Source organism: Sinohyriopsis cumingii, chromosome 17 (assembly GCF_028554795.1).
Source record: "Sinohyriopsis cumingii isolate HCF-2022 chromosome 17, ASM2855479v2, whole genome shotgun sequence".
NCBI lineage: Eukaryota > Metazoa > Mollusca > Bivalvia > Unionida > Unionidae > Sinohyriopsis > Sinohyriopsis cumingii.
This window is the reverse complement of record NC_142977.1, coordinates 8,741,975-8,759,704: the sequence shown is the minus strand read 5'-3', so window position 1 is coordinate 8,759,704 and position 17,730 is coordinate 8,741,975. Positions and strand designations below refer to the sequence as shown.

The following is a 17,730-nucleotide window of genomic DNA, read 5'->3' as shown; positions in this document are numbered from 1 at the left end:
CCTTGTCATGAGATCAGTAAGCTATGAAGGGTGTCATTTTACATGTACTAAAGTTTGCTTCAATGTACACCACATTATTATAGTTATTTTCCCTATAAAACTACATTAAGGTGCCATAAAATTAAATTAAGACAAAAAGATGCAAATGAAAATATTCAATACTTGGAAAGAATTACAAACATGAAGAAAACATTTCTACTGATTGGAAAAAAGCATAGTTTTATGATAAAGGAGGGTGATAAATATTGACACTGATAAGAAGTCCAAATTATATATACAAATATATGAGAAAATAACAGGTTAATTGATATGCATATTCGTTTGCATACATGTGTAAGTAGTTCAAAGGGAAATTACTATTTGATACATTGTTATGCAATTCATGGAAGGTTCATTTAGGCAGTCACATTAAATAATCGGAGGTTTACCTGTTTTAAATTAAAAATATATAGTAAAATAAACTAAATCTGTTTCTATATAAAATCTTTCTCTCATCACTTTGAATATAAAAACAACAAATAAATAATTTTATTTCAAAGCCATTTAGATTGACTTCAGCTTTTTCTGAACATCAGTACTTATCCAATGAATTATCCAATTCTCTACTGGGGAAATTAAGTTATTACATGCACAGTTGGAAGATTCCTGGTCTTGTTGGAAGAATCGTCTGCTGTCAGGCAAACATACTTTCACTCAATAAATCAAGGTTATGAAGATTTATCTACAAAAAATTCTACTGCTGCATAAATTGATAAGTTGTCTTATGCTATCACTAGCTGAACCAGTAGTATTATGGGAAGGGGGATTTCCCAAAGTCACTTCTTAAGTGAGGTCATTCCCACACACTAAATTTACCCATAGTACCTCTTGACTCATAATCCTTACACAATCATGTTAAGAAAATGCTTTTCAAAAGAAGGTTAGGTATTTCAGAAATGAAGTTATTAACATGCAGACCATTTAACAATCAACCAACACTACAAGGGAATGTACAATGTACTTTTTAAAAAGATTTTGTTAAAATAAAATTACTTCCTCAGGGTTTTTCTCATAAACTTGCCAAAACACTTTAAAAAAACTCTTACAGCACTTCTGCATCCTGAAAGTTTACTGTGTGTGTATGTATGTGAGTGTATGTATGTATGTATGTATGTATGTATGTATGTATGTATATGTGTGTGTGTGTGTGTGTATGTATGTGTTATGTATATGTATCTATGTATCAATGTATGTATGCATGCAAGCATGTATGTATGTGTGTGTGTGTGTTTGTGTGTGTGTGTGTGTGTGTGTATGTATGTATGTATGTTCACATACATGGTTGACAGATCAAGAGAGACCTTGTTTCACATGAAAATAAAAAGCTATTCTGACATTCATGCTACATGAAAATAATTTTGATTACTTGTTTCAGAAACATCATAGATGGAATATTCAAGCAAAATTCCCCAAACAATAACTGTCATTTCCACAAACTTACCATCCCAGCATAAGACAGATAAAGAAACCATACAGAAAAGGAGATTCTCAAGACAGCCAATATATAATAACATTTCCAAATAGAAGAATTTACATTTTTAGAAGTTTTCATACTATATGTCAGTGCTCCAGATGATTTTTGGATCATTCAAATATGACACTACTCAGTATTGAATCTAAGGAGTACCACCCACACTTGGATCTTGGGGATATGACACAACTCAGTATTGAATCTAAGGAGTACCACCCACACTTGGATCATTGGAATATGACACTACTCAGTATTGAATCTAAGGAGTACCACCCACACTTGGATCTTGGGGATATGCCACTACTCAGCATTGAATCTAAGGAGTACCACCCACACTTGGATCTTGGGGATATGCCACTACTCAGTATTGAATCCAAGGAGTACCACCCACACTTGGATCATTGGAATATGACACTACTCAGTATTGAATCTAAGGAGTACCACCCACACTTGGATCATTGGGATATGACACTACTCAGTATCGAATCTAAGGAGTACCACCCACACTTGGATCTTGGGGATATGACACTACTCAGTATTGAATCTAAGGAGTACCATCCACACTTGGATCATTGGGATAAGACACTACTCAGTATTGAATCTAAGGAGTACCACCCACACTTTGACCTTGGGGTTATGCCACTACTCAGTATTGAATCTAAGGAGTACCATCCAAACTTGGATCATTGGGATAAGACACTACTCAGTATTGAATCTAAGGAGTACCACCCACACTTGGATCTTGGGGATATGACACTACTCAGCATTGAATCTAAGGAGTACCACCCACACTTGGATCATTGGGATAAGACACTACTCAGTATTGAATCTAAGGAGTACCACCCACACTTGGATCTTGGGGATATGCCACTACCCAGTACTGAATCTAAGGAGTACCACCCACACTTGGATCTTGGGAATATGACACTACTCGGTATTGAATCTAAGGAGTACCACCCACACTTGGATCATTGGAATATGACACTACTCAGTATTGAATCTAAGGAGTACCACCCACACTTGGATCTTGGGGATATGACACTACTCAGTATTGAATCTAAGGAGTACCACCCACATGTGGATCTTGGGGATATGACACTACTCAGTACTGAATCTAGGGAGTACCACCCACACTTGGATCTTGGGGATATGCCACTACTCAGCATTGAATCTAAGGAGTACCACCCACACTTGGATCTTGGGGATATGCCACTACTCAGTATTGAATCTAAGGAGTACCACCCACACTTGGATCTTGGGGATATGACACTACTCAGTATTGAATCTAAGGAGTACCACCCACATGTGGATCTTGGGAATATGACACTACTCAGTACTGAATCTAGGGAGTACCACCCACACTTGGATCTTGGGGATATGACACTACTCAGTACTGAATCTAGGGAGTACCACCCACATGTGGATCTTGGGGATATGACACTACTCAGTACTGAATCTAGGGAGTACCACCCACACTTGGATCTTGGGGATATGACACTACTCAGTACTGAATCTAAGGAGTACCACCCACATGTGGATCTTGGGGATATGCCACTACTCAGTATTGAATCTAAGGAGTACCACCCACATGTGGATCTTGGGGATATGACACTACTCAGTACTGAATCTAAGGAGTACCACCCACATGTGGATCTTGGGGATATGCCACTACTCAGTATTGAATCTAAGGAGTACCACCCACACTTGGATCTTGGGGATATGACACTACTCGGTATTGAATCTAAGGAGTACCACCCACACTTGGATCATTGGAATATGACACTACTCAGTACTCAATTCAAGGAGTACCAGCCACACTTGGATCATTGGAATATGACACTACTCAGTATTGAATCTAAGGAGTACCACCCACACTTGGATCTTGGGGACATGACACTACTCAGTATTGAATCTAAGGAGTACCACCCACACTTGGATCATTGGGATATGACACTACTCAGTATTGAATTCAAGGATTATCATCCACACTTGGAAGAATGAAATATTTTTTGCACAACTTGACTGCACATATTTATTTATACTCAAGGTTTTGAATATGGCTCATGTTTCAGAAAAAGAAAGATAGTCACAATATCGGGTGGGTTTTTTTTGCCATTAGGCTCATAAATATATCATCAATTATCTAGAACTGAAAATGAGCAATACTGCATCAAAAATGAATAATATTGCATCAAAACTGAACAATATTGCAGAAAAAAGATGCCTCTAATTAATGTTTGTCAAACAAGTTCGGCCATCACTGCTTTATAAAATGCAGACTCATTTCCTACGAGAAAATCCTACTATTGGTAGCTTAGCATTTAAATAAACATTATGTGTAAAAAGTGCAGCATCATGTATCGCAGGTAGCTATTAAGAGTTGACAAGGCATGACATTTTTTAAAAAAATTAATATTGGCATATCTTGGATTTTAATTAGGTGTAATTTATGCTGATACATCCCTTATGTGGAGCAGTGGTATGCATTCCTAACTCCACAACAGAAGAGCTACTTTCTAATGCCAACCTTGACACTAGAGTGCAGTTCTCTCATTATAAACCACCTCATGGTCCTGAGATATCAGAGAGCTAGTGTCACTAATGAAGGAGATTCCAGAATTTAGGTAAGTGTTTCTGGTTCTGGCAATGGCTGCTGCACTCTCCCTCTTCATTCGGTGATTTCTTTTCAAAGTACTGTCATCCTGAATGTAAGAAAACATCTTAATCTCTTGTTTTAAAACACATGTACGTATGAAATTATTATCTATGTGATTGTCCAAATCACTAATGGTGACATAAGAATTTCAGACCAATTCATTAAAAATAACAAATTTAACTATTGAAGATTTAACTGTTGAAAATGTATTGATTTTTACCTTTAAGTTACTGACCAACACTACTGTAACATGTTTTTGAGGTTGTGTAGATGATGTATGGATTAAATTCCTACACAAATGTATAGATTAGCAATCAATCAATGAGACTTCAATGTCTCAAACTAAGAAACGAAGGATTATGAACAAAAGTACAAATTATGAATGGGCACATATATATATCACTGGATTGCTTTATTTTGATGTTATGGTTTTATAACAACTCCTAATAAACACTGATGTAAATTTATCCTACTGTTATAACATGAAAAGTAATGCTCAGAGGTATGTACAATTAAAGTAATCCTCAGAGGTATGGACAATTAAACTCCAGAGAGCAGCAAATTTTGTTTAAACACACACAAAAAAAAGAAAACAATGAATTTAAATTTAAATGCAAACCACATGTATAGTCCTTAATGTGTATGGCCCTGTTACGAGATTGAATATACATGTACACAACTACCAACTAGTTCAATTATGAGTGTACATGTACATGTATGGCCCTGTTACGAGATTGAATATACATGTACACAACTACCAACTAGTTCAATTATGAGTGTACATGTACATGTATGGCCCTGTTACGAGATTGAATATACATGTACACAACTACCAACTAATTCAATTATGAGTGTACATGTACATGTATGGCCCTGTTAAGAGATTGAATATACATGTACACAACTACCAACTAGTTCAATTATGAGTGTACATGTATGTGTATGGCCCTGTTAAGAGACTGAATATACATGTACACAACTACCAACTAGTTCAATTATGAGTGTACATGTACATGTATGGCCCTGTTATGAGATTGAATATACATGTACACAACTACCAACTAATTCAATTATGAGTGTACATGTATGTGTATGGCCCTGTTAAGAGACTGAATATACATGTACACAACTACCAACTAGTTCAATTATGAGTGTACATGTACATGTATGGCCCTGTTACGAGATTGAATATACATGTACACAACTACCAACTAGTTCAATTATGAGTGTACATGTATGTGTATGGCCCTGTTAAGAGATTGAATATACATGTACACAACTATTAACTAGTTCAATTATGAGTGTACATGTATGTGTATGGCCCTGTTACGAGATTGAATATACATGTACACAACTACCAACTAGTTCAATTATGAGTGTACATGTACATGTATGGCCCTGTTAAGAGATTGAATATACATGTACACAACTACCAACTAGTTCAATTATGAGTGTACATGTACATGTATGGCCCTGTTACGAGATTGAATATACATGTACACAACTACCAACTAATTCAATTATGAGTGTACATGTACATGTATGGCCCTGTTAAGAGATTGAATATACATGTACACAACTACCAACTAGTTCAATTATGAGTGTACATGTATGTGTATGGCCCTGTTAAGAGACTGAATATACATGTACACAACTACCAACTAGTTCAATTATGAGTGTACATGTACATGTATGGCCCTGTTATGAGATTGAATATACATGTACACAACTACCAACTAATTCAATTATGAGTGTACATGTATGTGTATGGCCCTGTTAAGAGACTGAATATACATGTACACAACTACCAACTAGTTCAATTATGAGTGTACATGTACATGTATGGCCCTGTTACGAGATTGAATATACATGTACACAACTACCAACTAGTTCAATTATGAGTGTACATGTATGTGTATGGCCCTGTTAAGAGATTGAATATACATGTACACAACTACCAACTAATTCAATTATGAGTGTACATGTACATGTATGGCCCTGTTAAGAGATTGAATATACATGTACACAACTACCAACTAGTTCAATTATGAGTGTACATGTACATGTATGGCCCTGTTAAGAGATTGAATATACATGTACACAACTACCAACTAGTTCAATTATGAGTGTACATGTACATGTATGGCCCTGTTAAGAGATTGAATATACATGTACACAACTACCAACTAGTTCAATTATGAGTGTACATGTACATGTATGGCCCTGTTAAGAGATTGAATATACATGTACACAACTACCAACTAATTCAATTATGAGTGTACATGTACATGTATGGCCCTGTTAAGAGATTGAATATACATGTACACAACTACCAACTAGTTCAATTATGAGTGTACATGTACATGTATGGGACTGGCCATTTAATTTTATTGGGTTAAATTATTATTTCCGACTGTGGTATTCTTTTAAAATTTCATTCATCGCACGATAAGTTTGTTTCAAGTGAAGAATGGCATAGTGTTCTTTTTTATACCACAAATCAGAATAAGACAACAGTTTTAAAGCAATTATCCTCCACCCGCTTTTACAAACTTAAATGGTCTCTCCCTAATAAGGACTTGGCTTCAGTGGATGTTCAGCAGAAATCAAGCACTGACCATTGTAAACACTGTCATAAAATGTTAGCATCAGACGAATTAATCAATTTCAGCTTGGGAAAGGTGCGTTTATATCACACAAATGACTTGGTGCATTGCACGTAATAAATGTAACTCAAATTGTGGTCCAGTCGATAACAATATAACTTTTACTGATTGAAATTTAGATAGTCAAAGGCTGATGACCATCCATGGAAAGACCAAAACGTCATACATAATTTAAAATCAAATACCATTTCAATAATCAAGTGATATTAATTTCTATAAAGAAAATGAAAGAAAAATATTTTGTCTATTCTGTGCATTTAGTATCAAATTATTTTGCAATATGTTTACACTTTTACTTTCTTCAAAGAAGTCTAAACAAGCTTGCAAAATGATGTGACAAGAGGCACACTGTATTGATCTTCTCTTGAACAATGTAAATTTATCCTACCTTTAGTAAAAAAATAATCCTCTAAAGTTTGGACAATTCAAGTTAACAGGCTCTTCTGTTTAAAAAAAATAAATAAATAAAAAATTAGCAAATTCTGAATTTACAAATCACATAATGACCCACTCACAAGGCTGAATATACTACAGGTGTACTGTATGGGAATGGCCATTTAATTTATGGATTGTATACTACAGATGTACTTTAAGGGACTGGCCATTTAATTTATGGATTGTATACTACAGGTGTACTGTAAGGGACTGGCCATTTAATTTATGGATTGAATACTACAGGTGTATTGTAAGGGACTGGCCATTTATTTTATGGATTGTATACTACAGGACTGGTGTACTGTAAGGGACAGGCCATTTAATTTATGGATTGTATACTATGGGTGTACTTTAAGGGACTGGCCATTTAATTTATGGATTGTATACTACAGGTGTACTGTAAGGGACAGACCATTTAATTTATGGATCATCATTTCCAAATGAATATTTTATTGTTATTACATTCATCAAAAGATAATTTTAAATAATTAAAGGAATGACACGGAACATTAATCCCAAGTTTAAATCACATCTCTATAATCCTGTGATTGAATGTCAGAAGAAATAGTGCTGTGAACTCATCAGGGACAGATCAGGGCCTCCTACATCCCTCCAAAAACACCACAAACGTACAGTCACTGGTCACTTGAAATTTGACTATCATTTTATTCTTTCGTATGTTTATTGGGAATTATGCACAACTTGTGTAAATAGTCACAAAGACTTTTGCTTTGGTGTCCTTTTGAGGAAAGTTGGGACCCTTTTGAAATTTTGGACACCCCCCTAAAAACTTGACCTGATCCGGCCATGTGCAGTAACGATCGGAACTTGTGAAATATTGTTTCACATCAGTCAAATATGAATATATTTTGTTGTAAATTGTTTGACTTCTATCGTGCAATAATACTGAATTTGATATGATATTTAACAAAGTATGTAGCGTAAACTGCAACAGAAATAAGGCAATGAATATGTCTGTACATTCTGATAACATACCATTGAGAGATTTAAAAAAAAAAAAGATTCAATGCGCTAAATGTACTCAAAATAAGTTCATAGTGCTTTCTGAAGTTTTTGTTTCATGTTAACAAAGGATTCCATAATAATCATTACAAAGGACTGAACCAGTCTGACATAAATGTAGAGACCAAACTTGGGATTACTGCCACTGGTGGTCTTTTATTTGTATTAGAGAAATGTAAATTTGACACCTATCATTTTCTCGATTCATTGATTAACTGATTGATTATATTTTTACAGCACACCAGCACTGTTAGGCTATCAAACGCTATACAAAAGGTTATATGTAGGATCATTTAAAAGTGGTAAAAGATTTCATATTGACTAGCAATATAAAACCAAAGAGTTGAAGGTAAAACGACAAGATGGTAATGGTAATAAAAAAAGCTTCCCAATCAACAGGGGATGTTAATGGTGTATGTTAATGAAGACAGATGAAAAAGTATTGAAAATAAGGGACAGTATATACAGTACATAAAACTGCTCAAGGTGATGTCACAGAAGTTATAGTTTAGAAAAAATGTTTACTTCTTTCAGGAATTCTACAATAGAAGTCACATCCACTGTATCAAAAAGTTCCTTCATGTCATGCACATTGTGGTACAGATCGAATGTAGGTTGCAGGTCGAAACACTCTATCATAAAGTGCTTAACAGTGAATGGTTCATTGCAAGAAATGCACTCTGGTGGGTCTTCGCCTTTTAGTATGTGGGAGTTGGTTATATGCGTATGACCAGTTCAAATTCTTGCAATGACTACCCCCTCCTTACGGATGGTTCTGTAGGAAGGAGTCCATTCTCCTTGGGTTGGCTTGATGGTGTAAAGTTTATTATTCACTGCATTGTTTCATGATGCCTGCAACTTCTGACATAAAGTCTCTTTGATACTAGGTTTAAAATCAGTATATGGTATTTTCATATCAGATGGTTCTTGAGTAAGGGCCATTTTAGCAGCGTGATCTGCTTTTTCATTACTTTTAATACCAATATGGCTAGGTAACCAACAGTATACGATATTGTGGGAGGTACTCAACTCAGTATCTTTGAAGAGAATACTGGCTAATAATGGGTTCTCCAGGTGAAGCTGTTTCAAATAAGTTTGTTTTTGATATATTGCAGAGCAAGGTCTATTGCTCTGATTTCGGCTGAAAAAATTGATGTACCATTTAGTAAGTAAACTTGTGTGTTTTCCACTAATGAAGGCTGCAGCAGCCGTTTCCTCATCTTTTGATCCGTCAGTATAATTTCTTGCATAGCTTTAAATTCAGTGAAAAGTTCATGATAAGAGTTGTGGAAGAAGGAAGGGTTTGTCTCAGATTTTTTTCCATCATGAAGAGTAAAAAGTAGTTTTGGTTGTTTAAATAGCCAGAGAGGTGTTTCGGAGACAAACGTTTTCTGAAGTTTAGAAAGAACAATTTTGTTACTGTCAAGGCTGGATGATATTCTATTGCCAAAAGGAAGGAATGGCATTTGGTTTATTTTCATACAAGGTTTTGTATTTGGGTTGAAAAACAGCCAAAAAAGTGGGGGCTTCAGAGGGTTTGATCTTAATGTGAGAGCATACTGCACAGAAAGCATTTCTCTATAATGTGATAAAGGTAGTTCATTCACTTCAGCAAGACTTTCACACGGGGATGTCTTAAATGCTCGCAGTGCGAGTCTTATTCCTTGATGATGAATTGGGTCAAACATCTTCAAATATAACTTTCTAATTGAACCATAAACAATGCAACCATAGTCAAGTTTGGAGCAAATAAACGTTCTATATAAATTGAGGATGACTTCTCTATCAGCACCCCACCCTGTGTGCGCTACTACTTTGAGTAATCTTGAGACTTTAAGCATTTAGCTTTCTAGTTCTTTATGAGTGCAATAAATGTCAGTTTTCTGTCAAAGATAATACCGTAAAACTTTGTTTCCTCAACAACTAGAACAGGTGTGAGTTTAGGTTCATCATGATGTTTTCATAGCTGACAGAAATGCATACATACCGCTTTTGACTCTTGTTGATATTTTGTTGTAGTTGTCTTTTAATTGTATGCATGTGCTTTGATCTATAACATATTAGAAAATCATCAATGTATAATGAGCAATCCACACCAGGAGCCAAAGACTTGGTGATGCTATTGATTTTTATGTTGAAAGGCATCACAGATTGAATACTGCCCTGGGGCACGCCCATCTCTTGCTCGTGCAGATCTGAGAGGGTACAGCCCACTCGTACCTTGAATTCTCTGTCGGAGAGAAAGTTGGATATGAAATAGGGCAGACTGCCTTTTGGACCTAGATCGTGCAGGTCATTTAGTATCCCGTACTTCCATGTGGTGTCATAGGCCTTTTCTAAATCAAAGAAAACCGCTACTAAATGTTCTTTCTTAATAAATGCATCGCGAATAAATGTTTCCAGTCTAACCAGATGATCATTGGTGCTACGGCCATATCGAAAGCCACTTTGGAAAGGAGATATTAAATTGTTAGTTTCCATGTACCATACAAGCCGAGAATTGATCATTCGTTCCATTGTTTTGCACACATAGCTTGTGAGTGCAATGGGTGAATAGTTGGTAGGAACTGTGTTATCTTTACCTGGTTTGGGAATTGGTATTACTGTTGCTTCTTTCCAAATCTTAGGTACATTACAAGGTATCGATAAATCATTGAAGAGTTTCAAAAGAGATGTTAAAGATGATTCTGGAAGGTGTTTCAAAAACTGATAATGTATTTCGTCAGGCCCAGCAGATGTATCATGGGCCTTGTCTAAAGCCTCCATAAGCTCCAATAGTGACACAAGCTGGTTACAACTTTCCAAGTTGTTGGATGTGAATTTTAAATGTGATTTTTCTCTTTGATTTTTTAATGTTTGGAAGACTTCTGAATAATTAGATGATGAGGCATTTTTAGAGAAACAGTCATCAAGAATATTTGCTATGTCACATTTTGAACTAAAATTGTTATCGTTGCGTTTCAGATGTCTGAGAGAATTGTGTTTTCTCTTTCCGTTTATTTTGTGAATAGTGTCCCAAACTTTCTTAATAGCAGAACGAGAGTCTAAAGAAGAAACATATTTCATCCATGATGCTCGTTTACTTTCTTTGATTGTGCGATGAGCTTTGGCCCGGAGAATATGATATTTACTTAAATTTTTGGGCATTGGACGATTGTTAAATTTTTTCAATGCTTCTCAGCATTGTCTAATGGCGTCTTTACATTCCTTAGTGACCCAAGGTTTTGAGGTTCTTTTACAGTTCGGTGAGGACTTGAGAATGGATTCTTCTGCAATATCTATTAAACTAAAAGTAAAATGCTGAATGGGGTCATTAACGTTGAAAACTGTATCCTCATTCAGCCTAGTATTTTTCAAACTTAGCCCAGTCGGCCTTCATTATATTCCATTGTGGAAATGCATCATCATCAGTAGAGTTAATATTTTGAAGGGAGATTGGAAAGTGATCACTGCTGTGAAGGTCATCAGCAACCTTCCATTCATAATCCAAAAGCAGCAAAGGTGAACAAATTGTCAAATCGATACACATGTATGTACCCGTTCCTGGGTGTAAATATGTCAATGATTTGGTGTTATACAGACACAAATCATGTCCAGAAATGAAGTTTTCTACTTTGTGGCCTCTGTCACTTATGTGATTTGATCCCCATAAAATGTTATGGGCATCAAAATCCCCGAATAAAAGAATAAAAAACAGCAAGTTGTTGAACAATAATGTCTAATTCGTTTGGTACTATGTTGGTGTTTTGTGGTATATAAATAGAACAAAAGGTGGTTACTTGGTGTAGAGTGACACTTACAGCAATGGCTTGCAAATTTGCGTTTAAAGGGATGACATTATAAGGGGCCCTATTGTTCACAACAATAGAAACTCCTCCTGAGGCCCTATCAACATTTTGAAAGTAGTTGTTAAACAGGGAGTAGTTTTTAAGTGTAATGTTATCCGTATCTTTCAAAAATGTTTCCTGAAGCAAAATGTTTCAAAATAGCAAACAGGAAACTGCAATTAAATAATTAAACGTCTTAGATCTATATTACTATTAGGTTATATACGCATCATTTCCATATTAATTATTAGTTTTTTCTAGCGTGATAAAAATTTTGTTTTCATATTTTTCCTTACATAAAAGATAAAACCACATAGAATGCCTTAAATTTGTTGAATGTTTAAGATTTGACAATTTTCCACGTTATTAATTTTAATAATATGCTGAGGTCAGATTAATTAGAAACAATTATCAAACTTCCGCTGTTAATGATGGAACTATAATATGAGCTGTAAACTTCAATTTGCTAAGTCAGATAGCTTCATGTTAGAAACATGCCTTTTCCCACGCTGAAACTGACATCGTTTTCTGGCGCTACTTTTATAACACTGTTTACAATGGTCAAATCTTTATTTCTGTAGAACATCAGCTCAAGCTAATTCTTTATTAGGTAGAGACCATTTAAATTTCCAAAGAGTGATATTATTTGGAACAATTTTATCTTGTGATGAATGAAAGAATTTAAAAAATACCCCAGTTGGAAAGAACCATAAATTAAATGACCAGTCCCATACAGTATAAATGCAGTAAGAATTGAATCAAAATTCTTAGCTGTGGACATGTATATTCAATCTTGTGCCTGGGTCATTACTTTTCAAGGACAAAACACATGGATCGGAGCTGTCATCAGGAATTTAAATGTCCATGCACCCAAGGATTACTCTTCATGTTTAAAGAGTAGCATAACTTTGGACTGTTTAAGAGAAACTCAACATGGTCTCATTAACTCTGTGCATAAGTCTGTTCAGATTTCTTTGAATAAAGTAAAAGTATAAACCTGTTGCAAAAGGTGTCAATCAGACTTTTGTAAATGAAGAAAGTACAGTAGTATTAGTACAGTTTTTGAGGCATCGAGAAAATGTTAATATTATCTAAATTTTGATTTGGCATCATATCTATTATATTATCTTCACTAGGAAATGTGTATAATCATCTGATAGCGATGTAGATAAATTGGCCTCTCTCTCTCTCTCTCAACCTCTAAAGAGCATGCTTGCAGGGGTCATACACAGTAAGCCACACCATTTCATTGAGACCATGTCCACTCCGCAGTGGTCATCCTCAACAACTCCACAAGAACAATTCTTTGTGAGCTTCTGTACCAACTCCATCAGGACATGTGGAGAGATGGTGGAGTTCTTTTTTATAATCCTCTCTACTCTCTCTCCACCACCATGTTTCGAGGGGTTCCAAAAATACATGTGAGCTGTACTGTAGCAGTTTGAATGCTGTTCATCTTCCTTGATTAGTAAATCAATTAATGATGGAACTCTGACCAAGATTCTGACAGAAAAGGAGGAGGACAAAATTCTATTGTAGCAAGCAAAAGACTTATTGGGGCCCCGAGTGGCCAAGTGGTCTAAAGCACTCACTGTTATGGATCACTGCCATCTCACCTCTGGCTGTGTGGGTTCGGGTCTCAGATTCGGCCAATGTGGGTATATGAGAAAGCTTGCCAGTAGCTTCTCATGGGTCGGTGGTTCTTTCCGGGGGTTTTCTTGGGTTCTTCCTCCACCATTAATACTGTCCACCATGTATAGCCTATCGTGTACTTAAAAATGGTGTTAAACCCCACAATCACAACAACAAAAGACTTTTTTCATCAATGCCCAGAAGGCAGAGTGTTCACTTGCCATAGTTAGGTCTAGAAAAGACAATGGAGCTTGTGAGGATATTTTACATACATTGTTGTCCCTAGAGGAATGTGCATTTGATGATGACCATATCAAAGCCTGGCAGCAAGTGGGTTCCCCAACCTATTGTACTGGAGTATGTAACTTCCTTTCCTGCTTGAGTTTCTCCTTAGGAATTCCAGTCATGAGCCAACCGTGGTTGTGCCACTGACACAGGAATGGTCATTTGTAATGGGCGTATATATAAGCGGCCAAGCGGGATCAGATCTGCTGCTGCAATGAGTAACCCAAGGAGTTCCAATAACTCTCTTGCTGAAACACATTGAGTTTGATGTTCCATAAGACAGAGAGATGAGGGAGAAATACAAGATGACTTGAACTCGGTACCCAGGTGGCCAAAATACAGACTCCGTACCCAGGTGGCCAAAACACAGACTCTGTACCCAGGTGGCCAAAATACAGGCATGGGTGAACATCATATTTTTCTCAGTTCATTAGAAAACCAAGATTGATTCAAATAGGATAGAAGATTGTTTCTGACCTTGACCTTACCATATATTTTTTGACCTTTGACCTTACCATTGTTTTTGACCTTGAGGTGAATAGCACTTACCATATAATTTTGGAGCAGATCCTCCAGATATGCCACTGCTGTCAAACAGGATGTCCACCGGAACAAGGTGATGATGCAATCCATGATTTTGGTGAAGACGCAGGGGCTGATATTTAGACTGAAGGGAAGGACTCAAAATTGGTATTCTTTGACACAGTAAATGAACCAAAGAAATTACGGACATGTTACTAGTAGGTATCTGTGAAATCGAGACTTCTGATCATCCCTTCCGATGGAGATTCAGTTAGGTCTCACAGTCTTCATCTTGAAATTTGGCAGAAAAATGAATCTGATAAGGCAACTCAGGTTTATGATCAGCCTCAACTCACTGCTGAGCTGTTTGTTAAGGAACAGCTAGGAACAGAACCCAGAGATTGTTGCTTCTCTAGCATCTATTTGTTATTAAGTGACTGTATCTCCTGTTAAAGAATATGGTTCTTCTCCTGATCTGGCAGGTGGAAGAATGAGGAGGAGGTTTGCTTAATGAAATCCAAATAAGATGACATGGGTCACTTGTGTTGTGGAAATAGGTTGATATAGCATGATTGGTACTGCATTAGTCTGGAGCCCAATGGTAGGCTGTCTCTGGGTGTTGAAGGTGTTAAGTCTACATCTGGAAGTGGATGAAACGGTGGTAGAGAAACTTGGTTTCTTACCTACCCTGTAAGACTGCCTCTTAGAATGATTTGGCTGTTGTCTACTAGCGTAGTTGATATCCAAACAACCCTTTCGGCATAAAATATACATTTTTCCTGGCATTCCTGTTGCCCCTTCATTGTAACAGTGAGAGCAGGTAGTTCCTGAGCTGCCTGAAGTTCTTTAATTTTGCCTCCAATCAGAAATAGCAAGCCAACTGGAACTATCCTTAAAGTCTTTGCAGGTTGCAGTTTTAGCAACACTTAGATCAGTTTCTACACTTGGATCATTGTTCTTACACTACGATCATTGTTCTTACACTTGGATAATTAATTGTTCCTACACTTGGATCATTGTTTCTACACCAGGATCATTGTTTCTACACAAAGACCATTGTTCCACACTTGGATCAGTTTCTACACTTGGATCATTATTTCTACACTTGGATCATTGTTCCTACACTTGGATCAGTTTCTACACTTGGATCATTGTTTCTACACTTAGATCATTGTTCCTACACCTGGATCATTGTTCCTACAGTTGGATCATTGTTTCTACACTAGGATCATTGTTCCTACACTTGGATCAGTTTCTACACTTAGACCAGTTTCTACACTTGGATCATTGTTCCTACACCTGGATCATTGTTCCTACACTTGGATTATTGTTCCTACACTTGGATCATTATTTCTACACTTGGATTAGTTTCTGCACTTATATCAGTTGCTATACTTGGATCATTGTTCCTACACCTAGATCATTGTTCCTACACTTGGATTATTGTTCCTAAATTTGGATCATTGTTTGTACACTTGGATCATCGTTTCTACACCTCGCTCATTGTTCCTACACTTAGATCAGTTCCTACACCTGGATCATTGTTTCTACACTTCGATCATTGTTTCTACACTTGGATCATTGTTTTTACACTAGGATCATTGTTTCTCCACAAAGAGCATTGTAGTCAATGTAAAATTGGTACCTCACTCAAACATTGGGTATATATATATAGATATATATATTCATTCAAGAGAATAGCTGGGCCCAGGCTGCATATAACAATTTTGCATGAGGCAGGTGACCATTAAGTGAGACTGGACTATATAATGTAAATGAAGACAATGAACTATTTACCAGGGAGTACAGGTCCTCAGCTGAGAGAGTGATGACTTTAGTAATAGATTCCTGGTCTACAGAAGATTGACCACTTCCATAAACCTGATTTTCCTTCCTCACAATGGGGAGAGCTGTGGCACCAAAAGCAGGGTTCTCAATGCCTACAATGAGTAATAGGTTTTAATCTCCTTTAATTTATTTCTGAATCTGTTATTCCAACTTAACTGCATACATACTGTAATTAATGGCATCAAGTATAGAGTCTGGGGAAATCTTGTAAAATAGATGGGTAGCCCTAAGTCAAATTAAACAAAAGCATCATGATTTAATTTTCTTGATTAGATTTTATTACATGCAAGGAAATTGCTCTTTATTACAGTACAAAAAAGCAAAACTAAATTTAGAAACCTAATACTGTCAGTGACCAATATGTAATGATACATATTGCAATACAAACATGCTCTATTACAATATATTGTGATATGTTTCTTCCTGGCAATACTCACCCATACTGTACTCTGATCCTGAAGAGACAGGGACCTGAAAAATTCAAAGACGGATATTTAATGAGCTGTAAAATCAGTCACTTTTGCTTTAAATACAATCTAATTAAAGCAGTGAAAATACAATGATACAATATTGTGAACATTTGAGTTTGTTTGCAATAAAATATATCACACAATAATATCCCTGTATCAAGATATGTACAGTACAATGCACAAATTAAATTTATCTATAAAGCTGTAACATTTAGAAAAGGTTTTGACATGTGAAAATATATTATGTAATGCATGTACACTTTCACACTGAATTAATTAAATTTTTTCAAATATTCAAGGTTCAAATATTGATTTACAGAAGTGCAAATACTGACTTACAGGAATTATAGCTGAGCAAATCCCATAGCCCGACGTCCCTGACTAGTCATTTTTGAAGTCGGACAAGTAAAATTTTCCAAGTCACTAGTCCGGGACAAGTGCTTTTTAAAAAAGTTGGGCTAGTCCTTATTTTCGTGCTTTAATCACTATATCTACCTTTATTTGGCCAATCATGCCCTCCGAGCATGCTGAATACTTTATTCTACCCCTCTTCGTGTATACATTTACATCCTGTTACCGCTTGACTGCATATTGGGCTAAGCGACCAAATTATTGGCAAATCAAAACACGTCAAAGGAAAGAAAGCCAGTATGATCAATTAGCAGCATTGTAAGCGGTTTTACTGCAATGAGTTTACTCATTCTAGACCATAACGAGTGGCTCACTATGATTTTAATCCAGTAAGTCAGTGTAATTAAATTAATGAAAGGTACTTTACTGATATCAGTGTTGGTTTCCTTTATGAACTGATTAAATGACAGTAATGATTCTTTAATTTATAATTGATTATACTGAT

The 17,730-nt window shown here is 36.1% G+C and overlaps 1 protein-coding gene across 1 annotated transcript in view; it reads right to left on the bottom strand.

Annotated features, from left to right (window-relative positions):
• Positions 1-3,344: 3,344 nt before the first annotated feature.
• Positions 3,345-17,730, bottom strand: part of LOC149777714 (contactin-5-like) — a 116,879-nt gene continuing 102,493 nt past the window's right edge. Inside the window, exons 27-29 of the mRNA XM_089940416.1 lie at positions 16,842-16,875; positions 16,354-16,496; positions 3,345-4,212 (exon numbers count right to left, since the gene is read on the bottom strand). Coding sequence (XP_089796542.1) covers positions 4,045-4,212; positions 16,354-16,496; positions 16,842-16,875 — 345 coding nt within the window. The 3' untranslated portion in view covers positions 3,345-4,044. The remainder of the gene's footprint in view (positions 4,213-16,353; positions 16,497-16,841; positions 16,876-17,730) is intronic.